General features: G+C 36.9%; 1 protein-coding gene across 9 annotated transcripts in view; it reads left to right on the top strand.

The window, feature by feature from the left end:
• LOC131048348 (SPX domain-containing membrane protein OsI_21475) overlaps positions 1-18,909 on the top strand; it is a 275,121-nt gene that overhangs the window by 105,001 nt on the left and 151,211 nt on the right. For 8 of the 9 annotated variants that reach the window (XR_009106396.2, XM_057982273.2, XM_057982271.2 and 5 more), the window contains one exon: positions 16,134-16,435. Coding sequence is in view for 8 of the 9 variants with exons in the window: in XM_057982273.2 (XP_057838256.2) it covers positions 16,134-16,435 (302 nt within the window). In the remaining variant the exon portion in view is untranslated. The remainder of the gene's footprint in view (positions 1-16,133; positions 16,436-18,909) is intronic. The other variant, XM_057982275.2, reaches the window with a different exon arrangement.

The raw sequence follows: 18,909 nt of genomic DNA, 5'->3' as shown, positions 1-18,909 counted from the left end.
TGCAGTTAAAAGGCGACCTTCTCCAGTCCGGCATCAACAAGGACGACCTTCTCCAGCCCGACATCAACAAGGATGACCTTCTCCAGCCCAGCATCATCAAGGACGGCCTTCTCCAACCCAGCATCATCAAGGACGACCTCTTCCAGTCCAGCGTTCCAAGGAAAGGTACACCATCCATCCTGCACATTGAAGACAAAGGAGGTTAAAGCAAGGGTTCGTTGAAGAGGCAGACAGTTTCAGAAGAGTTAATTAAAGTTAGCTTCTCAGCATCATCAAATTGAATATCTACCAAGTTGCAAGTGTCAGACAAGGTGGCATCCCAGTCATCACTCCTCCAGTCGGATTGGTCCACCTCAGCGTGTCCAGATTCAATGTACCTGACTCATCAAAGATGGCACAAACTTCGATGTACCTACCTCGGTTATCCATTGGTCGAATATTCCAGAGAAGATATGTGTCCAAATAATGCAATTATTTCATTGGCCAGAATTGAGTTTGTTGTAACAAACCCTAATTAGGGTTTTCATTGTAAAATCTCGGCCATCGATCTCAATTGATCTTAGCCATTGAATTGTATTGAGGGCACTATATAAGCCCTGGCTCCTCATTTGGAAAGGCTAATAGTTAGTCATTAATAGTTAGAAGGTGAATAGTTAGTTCATAGAGGTTAGAATAGCTAATGATTAATAGCAAATAGAATAGCAGTTAGAGTAGAATAGAAAGAGAAGGCAAAGATTGTTGCCAAGATGTTGTTGTAAAAGACTTGTAAACTTCATTGAAGAAATGGTGAAATCTATGGGTCGATTCAATAATTTGCATGGTCTCTATACTTCTCAGATTTGATTTCATGTTATTAGACGAGTGGAAGAAATGTGTTTGATTGATGGTGAAATTTGTATATCCATACTACTAGCAGTTTGTTGATTGCAGACTTGCCTTGTGTAGTCAACTGGAATCATTCAGCTTGAGCTTAACTTCAATTGCCGCTTTTTCATTGACATGCATCAGCCTGATGGTGTCCATGCCCGTGGTGATGATTTGAACATCATAAAGCTTTCCTCCGAAGATCGCACTAACCTTGTGGAGATGGTCCTGGGATGTCAAAACAAGACTTAGTTAGAATTTCATCAAAGGTCATTCATTGCTCTTACATTCTTAGTGTCAGAATTAGATCCTTTCCTCGTCCTCATCCTTTTTTCTTTTTTCAAAATCTAGGCCAATGAAATCTTGTGATTCCAACAAATTAGACGTTCAGGTCATCGAGTGTAAGTCCCCTTGTGATTCTAGCAAAATCACATCATACCACAGAGAGCTTATCCACACGTAGAGATCCTACATAACAGAACCTTGGAGTTACTCCGACTGATCCTTCTGCGATATCTTCAGCATTCGGGAACTTTGTTCAAGAGAGGATAAGATACTTCGGTATTTTATTCTGTGTTCGCATGTGCATAAAAAAACACATCAACAGGTGCCCAAGTTGCATTTTCACCAATACTTAAACAAGTTCGAACTTGCCTAAGTCTTCAACAATAACTTAATGCATTCTTCAAATTTCAATGCCTAACTTAGGAAAATATAACATTGATATTAGATATAAATATGTCTTTTCCTAAGTCGCCCAATATAACATTAATCAGTAATAAAATAATTAAATATTAAACCTTAGGATAAGGAAATAATATTTAATTAAATCACTTATGACTCCAATACTGATTATCAACAAAATTGAAGATGAAGTTGAGCAATGAAGACCATTGAACTGCTACAGGATCAGGACCCTGTCCAAACTGCTAAAAATAGAATTGCTCAATACTGCCACTTACTAAAAATGGTAAGTCATGGAATATTCTTCCGAAAAACATGATCTTCGCACCAGGAGAAAGAGTTTGGAAAGCTCAATAAGATAGCATCATCCAAGCAGCCAAACCCTAACTTACTAAAAATAATAAGTTCTCACTTCACCAAACAATCAAATGCATGTTATGCCACCCTGGAGCTCATGAAAAACCCAGAAGGAAACCATAGACAAAGCTGAAGAATTCCCCCCTGGCAAACCCTAAAATGCTCGAGTAGAACTCCACAAAAGTCGGAACCCATAATTCTCTTTTCCAAATAGCCTACGAGTCTCCGAAATAGGCCAATGGACCACTGAAGTAATCACCGTGGAGAAGGGGACATTACAAGTTGCTTTGTTATTTCAAACTTGACCGTAAAACTCTCCACTATAACATGTAGAAAACTTGGGAGAGGCCTAATTAATGAAATTTCCAATATTGCAATCATTTTGCTCATATGTGACAATGAGCAAGATATAAAGCGTTGCCACCTCAAATGCTCATGAGAAAAGTTTAACAATTCTTTGTGTTCATCCCATGCTGTATCTGCATGCTCCAAGATTTCATTGGTTCTTGATTGCAGCAGTGATCCTGACATATTTATTCTCACTTTCCTCTTTGTCTACAAAGCATCCACCTTTAGGCTATCCCTTTCATTCCTAAGATCAACAATTTCCAATCTATCTTGAGCTAGATCATCTTTCAGTCCAATTGCTTCATCAACAGTATGTTGGATCATCCTTGGAGGTGTGTAGGTAGGTCGTGCATATACCCACTCCTACAAGGTTGTCATGTCCCCTCCTTGATCATTATATATAATATAGATAAAACAATTATTATTATTAATATAATATTTACTATGTTACCCCAAGTTTCCGGAAAGGGGACGGCAGGGGACGAGGGTACGTGTTTCCGGTACGGTGATTTTTTTTGCCAATTTTGGGGACGGCTAGGGGACGGCTATATAAAAGTAGGGAAATTTAAAATATTCATATGAAAACATGGATAAAACATGCACATATCCATTATAGAACTTTAACATATAAGAACTAGTAGAGTTCTTATGGCAAATTTGTGTTAATTTGAGAGTCAAAGTCAAATTGCTTATAGAATTCATTGTCAAAATTCATTGTCTATATGCAGAATTTATGGGGATGTCCCCTAGGAGTCCCCTGTCCTCGGGACGGGGACGGCTGAAAAAAATACCGAGGACGTGTCCCCGGGTAACATAGAATATTTATCAATGATTTATTAAATATTTATTTATTATTAATAATATTTTTGAGATATTCAAATAAAACAAATAATAATAATATAATAACATAAATAAATAAATAAAAGTAATAACAAAATATAATATTTATTAAGACAACTAAAATGGAAGAAATCTGAACAAAGACAACATCCAAGCATTGAGAATCAAAAGCAAGTAATGGACATTGATGATCATATTAATCATCATGCAAAGAGTGATTAAATAAAGAGCAGTATTTATGAAGAGGGGTCTAATATATTGGGGTAAACAGTGATGAATATATCTCAAGAAATTGATTAATGTTGGAGAGCTTAGGAATACCAATTAATATACCAGTATCAACTCGAGTCAACCGAATCGATGACCTCACTAATTACTGTTGCAGGCCTTAAGGGATGGAAGCACAACAGTTCAAAGTTTTAGTGTTTAAACAATAATAATATTTTGATCACTAATAATATTTAATCGTATTAGTTAAAAACACTTGAATGATTAAACAGTGGTAATTAGCACTAACAATAGCAATGATGAGAGAGCGGCTTAGTAGTTAGTTGTAATAAGAGTTGTGTTAGACCTAAGGGTGTCACCCTTACAAACAGTTAACTAGTTAATAAGACACGTCCTCTCTAACATACAACCCTTGGTAAGAGTCGTATCTCTACAACAGCAAACAAGGAATATAAAGTTGCCACCTAATAATCATAAAGGTATCGAACAGGGAGGGATAGGCAGTAACATATTTGTTCTCGGGGGTATGCCTAGGGGATGTGCTTAATATGTATGCCTAGCCTGATAATGTCTGTATGCAGAATCTAATAGTAATATTAATATAGATTGCAATACGTATGAGTCATATTTCATTTTACATATAATGGCAGACCAGATCTGATGCATGTCAGATCTGTCTGCCTTTACAACCACAGTTATTCTAATAACTAATATTATTAGGCATCCAGCAAGGATAGGAAAAAGCCCAGTGATAGTTAGATGCTCAGTAAGGGAGGGTAGAATGATTAAGACAGGTAGGGAGAAGGAATATATAGGATCTCCAACCATCGAATGGATGGAATCAGATCACAACTGTTATTAAGTTACAGGCAGTGTCCTCCTCGTCCTTAGAGGTCTTCATAGGGACGTGCTTAGTATGGATGATTAATATAGAAGGCCGCTGATGTTCCTATGCAGGATTTAATAATATTATGAATATTAATAATGATATAATAATTATAATACTATCTAGTAACTAGTCTGCAGTCATTAATAATATCCGAAAATAGAAGGAAATATATGAATATATATAAATATAGATACAGATAACTATATATATATATATATAATGCTTTGATCAGACAAATAAATATTAGAATATAAATCTAAAGAATTCTTAAGTTAATATTCGTGAGTTAATATCAGGAAGAAGAATATGTTTTTTTTGTTAAGTTGGGAAAGGAGATGTTCCTAATAAGGACCATTACAATTGGTTTGACACTTGCATTAAGAACTATAGATGTAAGATAGATGAACAATTTATTTAATAATAGTTAATTGATTGAGCTGCATAATATCATTGATTTGATGCATGTTAAGGTGGAATTGTCTCTTAATATATTTAGTTTGAGTTATAAGTATATTGAAATAGATTAATTATGGCTAAAACATGCCTTAACCTAGTAGGGGACATTACAAAGGTTGCCAATCTTTCCCTTACAAGGGAGAGCTCCTCATTTGTTTTCAAAAGCCACCTTGTGGGAAAATTTTGCCACGTTCAAATTTATATTTGGTGCCTCTGTATTGGAAGTGTCAGCCACTCTCTTGGCTAACAAACTGTCAACCTCTGTGCTCATACTTGCCCTCTTTGTAACCCTATGTAGACACCAAATCACCAATTGATCCATATGATCATAAAACAATACTCTTGAAAGTACCTTATCTCTCTGTGCCAAATCCATGGAGTCTAAGTCTATGTCATGTCTCTTTCTTAATTCATCAAAAACAATAGTAGAGGATATATCCCATCCTTCCAATAAGAGTATTCCACTTCTTTTTACAATTTCCCTCCCCATTTCTAGAGTCATTGCAGCAAACTATTCATTTGTAGCCTTTAGGACCTCATCTTTCAATCTTGTCCTTTCTTCGTATCCTAGTTCATCAAAATTGATGCCTCTGGTCCTTTCTATCTTATCTGTTAAGTTCCTAATAACAAAATGTTTGAACTCCCTTGTGTGGATGAAATCATCACTCATAAATTGCTGGCAAGTAGTTAATCTTACATCTTCACTCAAATCTCCTCCAAGTTTGAATGCATCTAGGATCCATTTCCTGGAAGTCTCCTGAATAGTGACCCTTGTTCTAGTGTCAAATCTGTGAGGTAGTAGGGGCTAATCCCTTGTGAACTCAAAGCCTTGATATGACTGAAAAGGGATTTCTCTTCCTGGGGATAATGTGTGCAAAGGAGTAACAGCCCTAGGGGTCTCTGGCACTTGGTAAAGAAGGCCACTAGAGGATGAAGCAACCATGGGCTTCTTCTTGGCTGCTATTGCAAGCAGCCTCTCTGAAGGGGAGGGGTATGATGGCTAAGGGTCAACAACAACTGTGGGAGGGGGCTCTTGAGGACTCAATGGACGAGAAGCATGACCAATAGGGGAATGAATTGATCGAGGGGATTGAGGCCTTTCTTCCTCCATCACCTGTGCTCGGGGTATAACATCCAAGCGGGGCCTTTCATGAGGGAGAGACATTCTATCAACATCTGGATGAGTGGCAAAAATTGCTTTCATTCTAGCCTCTGGAATCAGTAATAATTCCCAAGCAGGAGAGTATGAACTATCCTCTTTCCTTCTTCGGTTCTCTTCATATTGAATCTTGTACCATCTTTCTTTCCTTTTCAACACCTCCTCATACTCTGCTGCATTTCTTATGAGGTCTTGATCATCTTCTTCATCCCATTGATGCTCTTGTATCTTGGCTTTGCCAAGGCTCTTGACAAGCCATTCTAAATCATAGTACCTATACTTAGCCCAAGGAAGTCTATACTTATTTAGTAGAGTCAAGATGTCATATGCTTTTCTATTCAGTTTTGATACATCCCAATCACGACTTGTGATGGGATCATGGACCCTTTCGTGCATGACTCCCCTACTAAATATTTATTTGCCTCTACCAATTGATGCATAATTTCAAGGAATGCCACCTTATCCTGAACAGTAATGGGCAAGCACCGAGGAGTAACCGTACTACCAAAAATTCTTATAATGGTATGGTCCTTGAAATAAAACCGTGACCCCCAATTATGAGTGATTCCCAATTCAGGCCTAAGGTCCTTAGGTCTAAGAAACTCTTTAGCCTCCTGGGTTAGTCCCCACCTAACCTTATTCTGCAAAATGCTAAGAAGCTTCATTAAAAAAAGATTTTCAAAAGTGAAATAACTAGACTGATCACTATGTGAATTCCAAATATAGGTCCACTCCTGAACCAAAAGAGGTTCTCCTTTAACCTTAGTAATAATCTCCAAATTAGGATGCCATACTTAAAGACCTTTGTATAAGAATATATGCATCAAAAGAAAATAATACTTGAAAATATTTGATTTTCCAATCTTGAAATCAGATAGGGCATTTTGTAAACCCTCAACCACCACAAAAGCATAATCAAAGGGTTTATTGATATCCCTGTTTTGGATATCCTTGCAAACCACTAGCATCCAGGTTGGTATCGAGTCCTTGTCATCCGCAACACATACTTGACAGAGGGCATAGTATGTGTCCACAAAGTAACCAGGAAACAAGTCTACACTATAAGTGGTTGTCTGCTTTGGTGTTAACTGCCTATCCTCCCCTTTGAATCTTGGATGCAAGAATTGCACCAACTTCTTTTTATATATGTGTTCATTCTTCTCGTACTCCAATTTCAGCTCTTCTGGATTGATAGCGCAATCAGCATTGGGGTTGAGCATGAACATCTCATTGATCACATCGCTGTTGATTTCTGTTAACCTACCACCTTCACTAGCTACAATTTCCCTAGTGGCAGGCTTATAGTTTGTTGCAATCACAACAATCAATTATGTGTTTACATACACATTGGGCACAACAAGCCTCCCCAAATTCCAAGTTTTGGAAACTGGAACTCTTTCTTTCTTCTTGTGATTGGAACCCCATGGTGGGATCAATGCATCTCTGATACCTGGAGTTTGGTCAACAATGAATTCATCTTGTGTCGATCCAAGCTTTGACTTTTTTTGAGTCTCAGTTGGGAGTTGGATTATAATCTCAGAGAATTTTCTCTCTCCTAGATTGGAGGACTCTACCATTTTTAGGGTTAGGGTTTTACAAGCGAATTGAATGAAACGATAACAAAAAGATTCAAAATTTAGCATAGGCTAAATTCTATGTATTCAGACGACTGCAAGCAATTGAGAATTTCGCACGAAAGAGCAGAAAGCTAGAGAGAATGCAATTGACAATCATTTCTCAGATTTTCCTAATAATGAAAGCATAAGCATAAAAGAAAATTGTGAGCATGTACAGAGTACTGTAAGAACAGATTGGAACAATCTTGATACTAAAATAGACAAAATATTTGGATCATAACAGGCAGAATGGCAAAATTAATTGTAGGCACGTATACTGGAGTAATGGCGGGAGAGAGCCGTTGCATTTCATATTTGAACATTGGGGCCCCAACAACAAATTCTCGGTCAATTGGCGACGAATCGAAGCTTGACACATCAATGGTTTTATTATATTTTATTTGCCGCCGGCCTTGGTCATGAAAAATCCATCTTGTTGTATAGTCATCAATGCTACGTGGCTTACTTATCCACGTTTCTGTGTTTTCATTGGCCCGAGCATTCACTGTTGTCCCCTATGGGTCCTATATGCCACATTCGTAGCGGCATTGCAGAATTAGTTTATGGGTGCACCTTGGAACAATCGCACAGTAACCACAATCGCTGATTTAATCAAAGGTAACTACATATTACCCGTGACGGGCCCATCTGGGAAGTGACTCATCTTAGTGGACCCTCGCACCACGTCATCGGCAGAGTTGTAGAGTTAGCTTATGTCTGCATCTTTGTTTAATCGCATAGTTGTGCATTCATCCTGTGCCATTGATCTTGATCAAAATCATCATTGCTCATCTCCCTTTATAAAACGGGGTGCTGGGCCTGTGTCCTTGTTTTGTGGCTTGTGATCCACGCGGCAACCATTCAGTAGTCCACCTAGGGCGTGACTCACTTAGGTGGGGCCCTTCTTTCTTAATTGGCATTCAACCTTTTCGAACAGGGCCCATGTGACATGTGGGTTCCAATATAGACCATTCTATGGCCTCCAACTTTGCATGTCAGAGTCACGTCATTCCTTGACACGTTTGCAGCGGCATTGCAGAATTAACATTGTTGGGCATGTTGAAGCAATCGCGTGGCTCTTAGGACCGTTGATCTGGGCAGAGGTGCATGGTAAATATGGAGCTTGTGGTGAAAGATAAACCGGATGGCTAACGCCAAGGGGTTGGTCATCGACATGACACAAAAGGCTTAAGAGACAACTTAAGCGACCGGAAACGGGCAATGGATAGTCATCGTAAAAATAGAACAAAAGGAATGCAAAAGAAATAGGATTTGAGGGTTTAGGATTTTAGATCTATAAGCCTTCAAAATACAGAAGATAAACCCTAAATCTATTAGCGGGAAAAATAAAAAAAGAAGTCCAACACAATGTTTGATTTAAAAAAATCCATTGTTCCATGGAGACGCGTTCCCCCAAAAAAACCTGCGTCCTGTTGTGCTACGCACACCCTTCCTCATCTTAGACAAGGACCCCCGTCGGAGCTGCTTCGCGTAAGAGAAAGAGGGGGGCTCTATGTTCAAAGTCTAACCTTCCTGCCTTCCAATCACTTGGTAATCCCGACAAAAACATCGGAAGTAGCAAAGTGCATGAACAATTTTGCCTCTTTTAGCAAATAGGAATTCGTTTTTTTAATCCTTTCCATTGTTTTCCCCGATACAAACGCCGAAAGTGTTAGCATTGGAACAAAGGAAACAAACAAAATAAAATCAAATTCGGGCCATTCAAAACAACAAAACACTTAAAAGCCGAAATTCAAAGTTCAATAAGGGGCTGGGAAAAAAACAACTTTGCTAAACCATAAAAGATCCCGAAAAGAGGCCAGAGATTGTTTTCTCTTAGAACACCAACTCCTGAAACATTTGCAAAATGGGTTGGAGTTAGGTCTTCAAGCTTCATTCCGACTCTTACCAAATCGAGGAAAACGCCGAACTGAGAATTAAAACAAAACAAGCTTCTATGTTTGCCAAAAGCGTTAATAATACCAAAAATCTAGCATTTAAGGTAAACTAGATTAAATTCGAATGCATCTTTTCAAACGAATGAAATCATTTGTTTGCGCCTCCTTCCAACGCCCTTAAGATTGTTGAACAAAACACCGAGAAGTGTTGAGTTTTTAAAAATCAAAACGAAATAAAATTCGGGCTTAAGGAAGTCAAAGCAATAAAAAGTTTGGGCTTCTTTCAATATGAAGAGTAAAGGAGGCGAAAGGTAATTTGTTTCAAACCTTTGGTAATGCCGAAGTAAGCACCGAAAAGGTGCCAACGCAGTGAAAATCAAAACAAAGAAAAAGTTTGGCGATTTTTATTTCTAAGGCAAGATATGTTTCGAAGGTTTTTGGTCAAATTCGAGGTTGACCAAATTGTATGTTTTCTCATCTTTCCTCTGATGCTGATAATAAATGTACCAAGAATAGTGTTAGCGCTTAAGCATTTAGGGGGACACGAATAAAGTTCGGTGTTTTGTTTTTGTGTTTGCATTGGCCTTGTTCTTGTTAAAATCGAAAAAACCTGAAAAAGGCCCGGGGTGGCTTTGAAAATGTCAAAACACTTAAAATTTCACAATCCAAGTTTGGCAAGGAGGCTTTAATATAATGATTTTGGCTCCTGCTTTAGTCGAAAGAAACAACGAAGTTTTACTTTAGAATGAAGAGGCGTTAAGACATTTTAAAAGCAAAATAAAGTTCACTAAGGATAACGTGTTTCTACATTTTTCATGCTTGCCAAGGACATAGAAAACACCAAAAGTGTTAGCCATTCAAGCACAAAATAAGCACTACCAAAACATGATCAAGGCGAGGGATATGGTATTGTTTTATTTGTCTGGGTTTTGATTTGTTGCATGTTCTTTTCAGGTTTGGGATCAGCAATAAAACGGATGTTGCGAGGAGGTCACACATCAATCCACAAGGAAGCAATGACAAAGAGCATCTCCATACCAAGAGATTCAGGACCCTAGAGGGTATTGACAGAATAAAGTGATGCTATAGGAGTATGCAGAATCAAAGAATGAATAGTTGGAAATAACAAAAAGAGAATTTGTTTGTGCAAGCAATTGCTTTTTGTAAAATGACTACTTGTGGGCCCTATCTGATATAACTCAAAAATAGGGACACAAGTTAGTTATTTCCCAACTACTAGGATTACCTCTTTTGTGCCTCGAGCCCAGTAAAATCTTGTCTTCTAGCGAGATTAATGGAAAACAGTTGTAGGTAGCTGAATAGTTAGTTTGGGGTGGTTGAAATCAAAGATGTAAATATTGGCTAAAAATCGCCTAAATCGCGATATATCCCGATCCAAAACCCTAGCCGATTTAATCTCCATTTAAATCGGGCGTGATTTTTTTAAAAATCGGGTGTTTTTTTGGGTTAAAATCGCAAAAAAATCGCACAAAATACAATAAAAATCGCGGGTGCGGAAATTGTAAAGAGCCTTTATAATTTTTATAGAGGGCAAAGTCTGGTTTGTTTAGCGTGCGAGAGGGAGTCGCGACGGCCGAAGTCTGGTTTGTTTAGCACGCAAGAGGGAGTCATGACGGCCGACGGGTTCCACGAGTGATGGGATCCAAATATATTGATGCTTCCTGTTCAAGTGTCTGCTACGAGTTGTGTTAGAAGTTAGAACTAAGATATTGATGTAAGTTATTAATAATAAACTTATAATATATTGATATTGATATTGATATTATAAGTTTATATAAAGGTCTTATATAAAATAATATATTGATATTTATTGATATTTTTTAGAATATTTTAAGAAATTATATATTTTCAAATGTTCGATGATTTTGCCGATTTCTTGCCGATTTTTTTGCGATTTTTTGCTGATCCCCGATTTTTAAAAAATTTTTGGCCAAAGGATTTATTGTCGATTAAGATATTTACATCTTTGGTTGAAATCATTAACCAAAAAGTTGTCAGAGCTTTTGGAAGGCAGATTAGAACCATTGGATGGATTCAATCCTAGCCACTGATTCAAAATGTAAAATCTATAAAAGGTTGGTGCCTCTCTCTTTCTAAAGGGTTAGAATTTTCAGAGTTAGAGAGCTAGTAGGTTGGCAATTACATTAGGAGTAAAGGTAGAATAGAGTAGAAGTTGTTGGACAAAAAATCTTGTAATGGCAGTTAGAACAAATGAATGAAGCATTGAAGTATGGTGTTTTGTCATGTGTCCTAATTTGTTTGCATGGTTTCTCTTTATCTGGTTTGTTAATGTTCAATGATTTTAATGGTGAAGTGTGAGGGTATTTGATGTGTTTTCAGGTTCATAACATTGGAGGCTTGCTAACTTTAGGTCTCCGTGCATGGTTAGTTTGAAGTTAATATTGTTCTTAGTTCAACTGTGGGTGTTTGTCTCAGGCTTCGCCAGAATTGGGTGCTTGAATGAATATCCATAGTCGGAAAATCTTTTATTCCCCTTGGAGCTTGCGCCAGAATTGGGTAGGGCCTCTTTCAGTTGGAAGGTAAGCGCGGGATTGCCAAGTTTGTGGTTTGGGTGGTAAGCCCTTGATGATGCTCTTCCTCTTCTAGACTATGCCGAGGCTTGTTATAGAAACTCTAGTTGGAAAGCTTGATGTTTTGTAATCTTTGAACTTTATTCTCATTCTTTTGAAAAATGAAATGATCATGTTAGTTACTTACTCTTAAAGATTATGTTCCTTGTTTTAGTTTCTTAGATTGTTATCTTACTTTTAGTTGAATTGGTTAGATTCTTATTATGCAGAAGAGCAAATAGTTAGTTAGAGTTCATTTCAGCTGAAGTAGTTATGTTTTATTTTGTAATGCTCAAGGCTTTTTATCTTAATATAGATAGTTATCAATTTTCTTTAAGTATAGAATTGGTGGAATGTTACATTTTTCATCATTTATAGGGCATGATTTCATGCTTATTCTATCCCCTAAAATATGCTATGTATTTCATCCAATTCTAGGCTTGTTTCTCTCAAACAATTTGTTAGTTCTTTATGGTGTGTTTTCCTAACTTATTTATGGATTAGTGTCTATGGTTGGTATTAGTTTCTAGGGAGCTGCCCTTTTAATTTGAAAAGATTTTTTTTACCTCGCATATTGTTTTGGTTTGAGTTGACTTGAAAAACATAAACCAAAACTTCTAAAACATTGTTTGCAATTTTTCTTACTTAGGATTGGCCTCTTAATCTGAAAATGAATCTAGTTTTGTACTTACTTTTATACTTTTGGATAATGGTTGCATGTTTCTGGATAGTAGCCTACTTCATATTTAGCTATATAGTTGTTAAGCATTATTAATGGTTGAATGCATTATGAAATTAGAGGGCAGCATATGTGGCATATCCTTGCGTGAGGATACTGTTATCACAAAAGCTTGCACCCTTGCTGAGCTATCAACTCAACAACCTTGTGAAACATGGAAACAACCCCAAAGAGTGGGACCTTGTGCAAGGGGGTTGAATCTTTGGAGAAGGCCGACTTCCTTCTCAATCCAAGTGAAGGTGTTGAACCAACTCAACACTCCAAATCTTACTTCTAAACCTATCCTAACAGCTTACAGAGGAAAAGGGAAGAGAGAAATGCTTAAAATGAAAGGAGCTGATGCACCAAGATAAGAGATTGTATCTCTCCCCACCCGAAATGGCACAAAGAATCAATTCAAAATACCCAGGAGATGCACAAACTTCAGTTGCATGAATGACCTCAACGCATGTATGGAGGTTAGAACTTGCTGAATGTCAAGAGGGGAGAAGGTTTCCCACACGTCACACCCAGAAACAGGTTAACACAACATAAATGTGAAAGAAAGCCACAAACATACACTTATAACGAAGGTAAGAACATAGACACAACATTCATAAGTTGAAGTAAGGCAAGAATGATGATTTCAATTCATTATAAGGCCAATGGCCAAACTTATAGTTGCAGAAATTCAAGATAAATACAAGTCTTTAAGAGAAGTGAAAGAGCATAGAATAGCTCAACCAGCAGGGAGAGAACCTTTTACAATGAGGCATAACATCCTTATATAGAAAATTGGTTGCATAGGAGAGACCGTTGGTCAAGGAAGAGAAGCCTTGACCCTTGTGTGTGTAGGGAAATGTCAGTAAGGGAATACAAGGAAGTGCATGCACCTGACATTGTGTACATGCAAGCAACCTGGCCATACCCTGAAAATGCAATCCCAAGAAGAAAGGTACTTCTAGATGGTGGATTGCTTGACATTCCAAAGTCAGAGCATGCAGGCATGACATAAGTAACCACAAATAAGCATGGCCCTGTACTTGTCTTGCAAAAATCATTAAATATGCCCCTGTAGCTCCACGAAAGAAGGTGTACGAGTCACAAGAGTTGTTGGAGCATTAAGAGATTTGAGTGTTGATCACACCATCTGGAAGTGTTGCAAGCCGGAAGGAGTTTGTAAGACTTCAGAAACATATGTTACCAAAGTTAGGAAGACTTCGGAAACATGGGTTACCGAAATTGGGAAGACTTAGGCTTGGGATTTCGGGATTCCGGAGTTCCAGGGTCAAGGACTTAGGAACTTGGGAACCTGGAGGTTCTGGAGTTCTGGGGTTGAGGACTTAGGAACTTGGGAACCTGGGGGTTCTGGAGTTCCGGGTTTGAGGACTTAGGAACTTGGGAATCTGGGGGTTCCAAAGTTCCAGGGTTGAAGTTGAAGTTGAGGAAGAGAAGACTTGAGAACTTGGGAACCTGGGGGTTCCAGAGTTTTGGGGTTGAAGTTGAGGAAGAGAAGACTTAGGAACTTGGGAACTTGAGGGTTCCGGAAAGACAACACTTCATACTTCATGATTCCATTGTTTTCTCTTTATCAACTGAGGCAGCGTTGGTCCATAGAACATATCTCTGATCGGTTCTCACTGATGGACCAAGGGTGTCATAAAATGACAACAGATACTATGATCGTTATAACTTATTATACATATGAGCACTTGAAGTGATGTTCCATGATAAGATTAGTTCATTAGGCGCATATGCACATTGTCATGTTGCTTGTAAATCTAATATATTGATTAGGAATCATAAGGTTAAAATTATACCACTTTTTGTTCTAGTTGGTGTAAGTTTCCCTAGGGTTTGTTGGTGGGCGCTACATCTTGCTATCAGAGCCAGGTTTCAATCCTGGGACCTGTGGGTTATAGGCCCCAACACAAACAGTTCTGCCCTCTCCTTGCTGTTCGATGCTTGAGAAGGTTTGGGATGCTATAGGATATCTTGGAACATTTTTGGGTAGAGGAGATAGCATTTTGAGTTTGGTTCTATTTACTGTTGGCCTTATAAATGCAATTATGTTGCATAGACAAAGTGAGTGTTTAGATGGAATTAAAAGCTGAAAATGGTTGCATACTAGGATTCCTCCCAATAAGCTGTGCAATTTTAGAAAAATATGGCTCCTTGTTTTGAGTTTGTATGCAAAAGTGATGGCTTTTGGAAGAATTACGTCAAAGAAGGTTGATGAAGTAGCAATTTCCTCATGGAAACGGTAAACATGTGGTAACCAGTCTGCTGGAAGTGGCTACTTCATCATGGAAGTGATATTAGTGAGTCAGATGAAAGTGTTGACTTTGCCATTTGCTAGTCTGAATAAAGTGCTGAACTTGTCCTGCATAGCGGTTTATATCTTTTGGAAGTCAATGTTTATGATTTTTAAAGTTCCATTTCTTTTTGGTTGGTAGTTTAAGCTCCCAGCAGGCTTGGACATCTATATCTATCCTGTTTGATTAAAAATTTAAGCATTGAAGGGAGTCAATTGACTCTTGTAACTTAAGATTGGGTAGCATTTGTAAGAGATTTCAGTTCATATTTATGACTGTTTTGTAACAGAGGGTTGGGAAATTGTTGTAGAGGGTTGTAATTTGTCTTGGAGGAGTGTTTGCAAGCTCTTAAACAAGTCTATGAACTGTATATAAAATGTAACAGCCATTTTGTAGTATGGAAGTGAGTATGACTCACATTTTGGTGTTTTTTTTATTAATTTACTTCACACAGTTTTTCAATATTAATTTGTTTGTGTTTCCATTTGATGGTGTTTTTCTCTAATTTCTATTCCTTGTTATTTTTTTTAAATTCTTCCTGTAGAGTTCATCCAATTAATTATTCTCACATTTGAATCCTTTCAATTTCTGTAAGTTGATGATTACGTGAGATGAATATCCTACCTACATTATGGCTCACCCCTTGAAGTAGCTTTTCTGTTAGATAGCTGTCATTTTATATTGCTGTTTTCTCGTTGTTGCATATTCTAAACCTTTTCTGTTCTGCATTAATGGTTGCCTTTGAATTGGATTAGTATTACTTTGGATATTTGTCACTAGTGGATAATATTGCTGCTGTTATCTAAATTTTGTTCAAGGTTGAATTGTGTTATTACTACTTTAGGGAGGATCATTTCTTTTCGCAATATTATATTTTTTCACAGCATCTTATTTTGTTAAAATTTAATATTGAGGTCATCTACATAGATGAATCGAACTTTTTGCACGTTTACATTTAATATTATCTAGAATCAGAAATACAAGATAATTTGCCCATAAGAATTATTGCTTCTCTGATAGAGACCTTTATTCCTTTTGAGTTCCAAAAAATAATATTTTTTCTGTGGGTTTACAACAATTTGTTGATAATAAACACTTTTCTGGGGTTAATTTAATAGCACAACCAAGCTTGGAGCCATTCTACTCTGAATATGCTGTTTGTTGTGACAGTTTCGGTTCCGCCAGAGCTGTTAATCGACGCTATATTAGTGACTGTGTACCAATCAGCAAACGTTTGCAGTCCTCTGCATATTTTGTAATTGCCAGTGCTCTCGGAATGTCATGTGGGCCTGCGCTTGCAGGTTTACTCCAAATTAACAAAACTTTTCTTGGGCTTACCATGAACCAAAGTACTCTGCCTGGCTGGGTAATGTCAGCGTTATGGATATTCTATCTTTTATGGCTTTGGATATCATTCAAAGAACCTCTCCGCAAAGATGATGGTGCAGATTCAGTCCGGGCTGGAAACAATGGTTTTTTTTTTCGTTACATTTTCTGTATTAATTTCTCTATTCATAAATTAATGACTTTGCAAAGATAATTTATAGTGCATCATTTCAAGAAATGTCCTCTGTCTCTTTCGCTTAATTTATGAATGAAAAGTTCATGTTCATGTATCATGGATACTTGTGTGCTCATATAAAGGATTGTAGAAACATTAGAAATTGTAAGTACCCGGGAACTTGCAACTCACTATTGATGCTACTGGTGAGAACATGTCTGGAAAAGAGGGCTAAATGGGAGAGGTAACCTAAATTTAATTTGAAGTAATTAAATGCCAAGTAAAATAATCATGCCATGGAGAAAAGTTAGGAAAGTAGGTCAACATGTTCCAGCTGGTCTTATTGTCAGGAATGTTGTGGCTAGCGTAGTAAATGTAGTACATCATGTCATAATCTAGCCAATGAACATCCTGATCATGTTTGATAAAATCTTCAGAATATGTTTTCTATTATAGTCATTTGAGTACAAGTAGTCCAAGATTAGGATACTATTGAAGTTCAAAGTTGCATGTCTCAAACTCACTAAATTGGCAAGCCAAAGAGTAAAAGTCATGTACACCTAGAATAATTAGAAAATACATAAAATATTCAAAACTTATGGAATTTATGTCTATGACAGATTCAACAATTATACAACAAAGTTACAAACTATATATAAGCTCATATAAGTTGCAAGTGTTTTTGCTAAATTCTTTTAGCTTCACTACTTTAGGATTATAATAAATAGGGCACAACTAAAATTTGTCACTGATTAGTGATGAAAGAGAAAATTTGTGTAAATGATCATTATTGACCTCACCTTTCGATTCTTGTCACTACTGTATTGGCACCTACTATATTATGGTGGATAATTTCCTCCTTATCTAAGGGAACTATGTTATAAGAAGAAACTGATCCGCCATGCATATAGCATTCCAGTAAAAATAATACAAAGCATATTTCTTTTACGATTCTATTTGTGTATGCAAATGGTACTTTGTTTTTACAAAATGACTTTGTGTTCAATTGTTACATCTCTAGTGTTTGCTACTATTAAAAGAGCTTAGAAACTCAAGAAAGCACTCCTACATTTATTAAACTAATATTGTAATATTTTCTTTTGTAATGGTCAATTAAGTCTTTAAGAAATTTTTTCTTCTTTAAGTTCTTATTCTTTGCTTTCGTAGTTTTCCGTTCTTATCCTTTCTAGAAAAAGCATTTGTAACTCTTATTTAAGGAGTCTTTCGCTCTTTAGTTTTACTGAATATCTTGGTAATCATTCAGTGTTATATTTTTTGTAATATGGTAACAAAGCCATCTACTAAAAAATTTCAGGTTCAATGAACATGTGAGATCTACGAACTATTGCAGTGATGACTTACACATGTGACATTGAAGGGCAGCATATGGTACATCATGGCATCGTACAAAACAACTAAGTTAGAGAAATCATGAATTTATTACGACCTGTTTGAGGAGAATCATGTATTTTTTTGTGAACAATTTTTGGGCAAACATTTTCACAAAATTATGACACGTTATCCATAAAAATTGCATCCTTTTCTCAATATTGTGAATTCATAATGAAAATTGTGTGGATTATTTTTTTGCAAATCGCGTGCCTCTTTTTTTGAAAAATCTTGGCTCATTTTGGTAAAAATTGTGCTGTTTTTTTGCCAATATAAGTTGCGTGGTAGGATTTTTGGGGGTTGATGGGTTTTTTGCAAGTTTCTTGTCAATCCTTTTGATAAAATCGATCTGTTTTTGGCACATGGTGAGTTTTTAAACCAAAATTTTGATGATTTTTTAAAAAAATGTGGGTTTCTTAGCATTTTTTATTATAGATAGGGTTTGGCAATTGTGATTTTTGTAAAATTGCGGCTAGGATTTGTAGTGCATTTCAGACCAATTGTGGTGTTTGTGGGCAAATTTTTGAAATTTTTTTGACAAAATTGTGAATGGGTAGGGTTTTTTGACCCTTTTGTGGGCGTTGTCATATTTTCACTATTTTTTTACAAAATCATGGCTATGTGGTGTTGACTAAGGTTTGATCTACAAACTTTCAAGTCTAAACAATAGTAGTTATTTGTTGGAGGGATGGATTCATTACCCAACATCATGTTGGAAGGCAGCCAATGCTTTGGTAAGAAAATTACATGTGGAAGCAAAAAAAGCTCACGATGTTCAAGTATAGATTCCTTGATAGGATTGTCCTCGGTGCTAACCCCCTTTGCCAACAATTGTTGGTAAAAACTAAGACATGTTTGATGAGCATGATTGAGAAGTCGTCATGTTGATCAAGTCATCAATAATAGATGAAACACTTATGGAGGTTCAAATAGGCAAAAACTCTGTTGGGATTTGGAAGCACCTGCCAAATCTACATGAGACATAAGATAAGGGTAGAACCTTGTCCTTGAAAATTATGCTTTTCTCAAATCATGATGGGTGAAATGTCTTGCAAG

This window comes from Cryptomeria japonica, chromosome 8 (genome assembly GCF_030272615.1).
Source record: "Cryptomeria japonica chromosome 8, Sugi_1.0, whole genome shotgun sequence".
In the NCBI taxonomy this organism is placed as follows: Eukaryota; Viridiplantae; Streptophyta; class Pinopsida; order Cupressales; family Cupressaceae; genus Cryptomeria; species Cryptomeria japonica.
The sequence above is the reverse complement of the archived record's forward strand: the minus strand, read 5'-3'. Positions and strand labels throughout refer to the sequence as shown.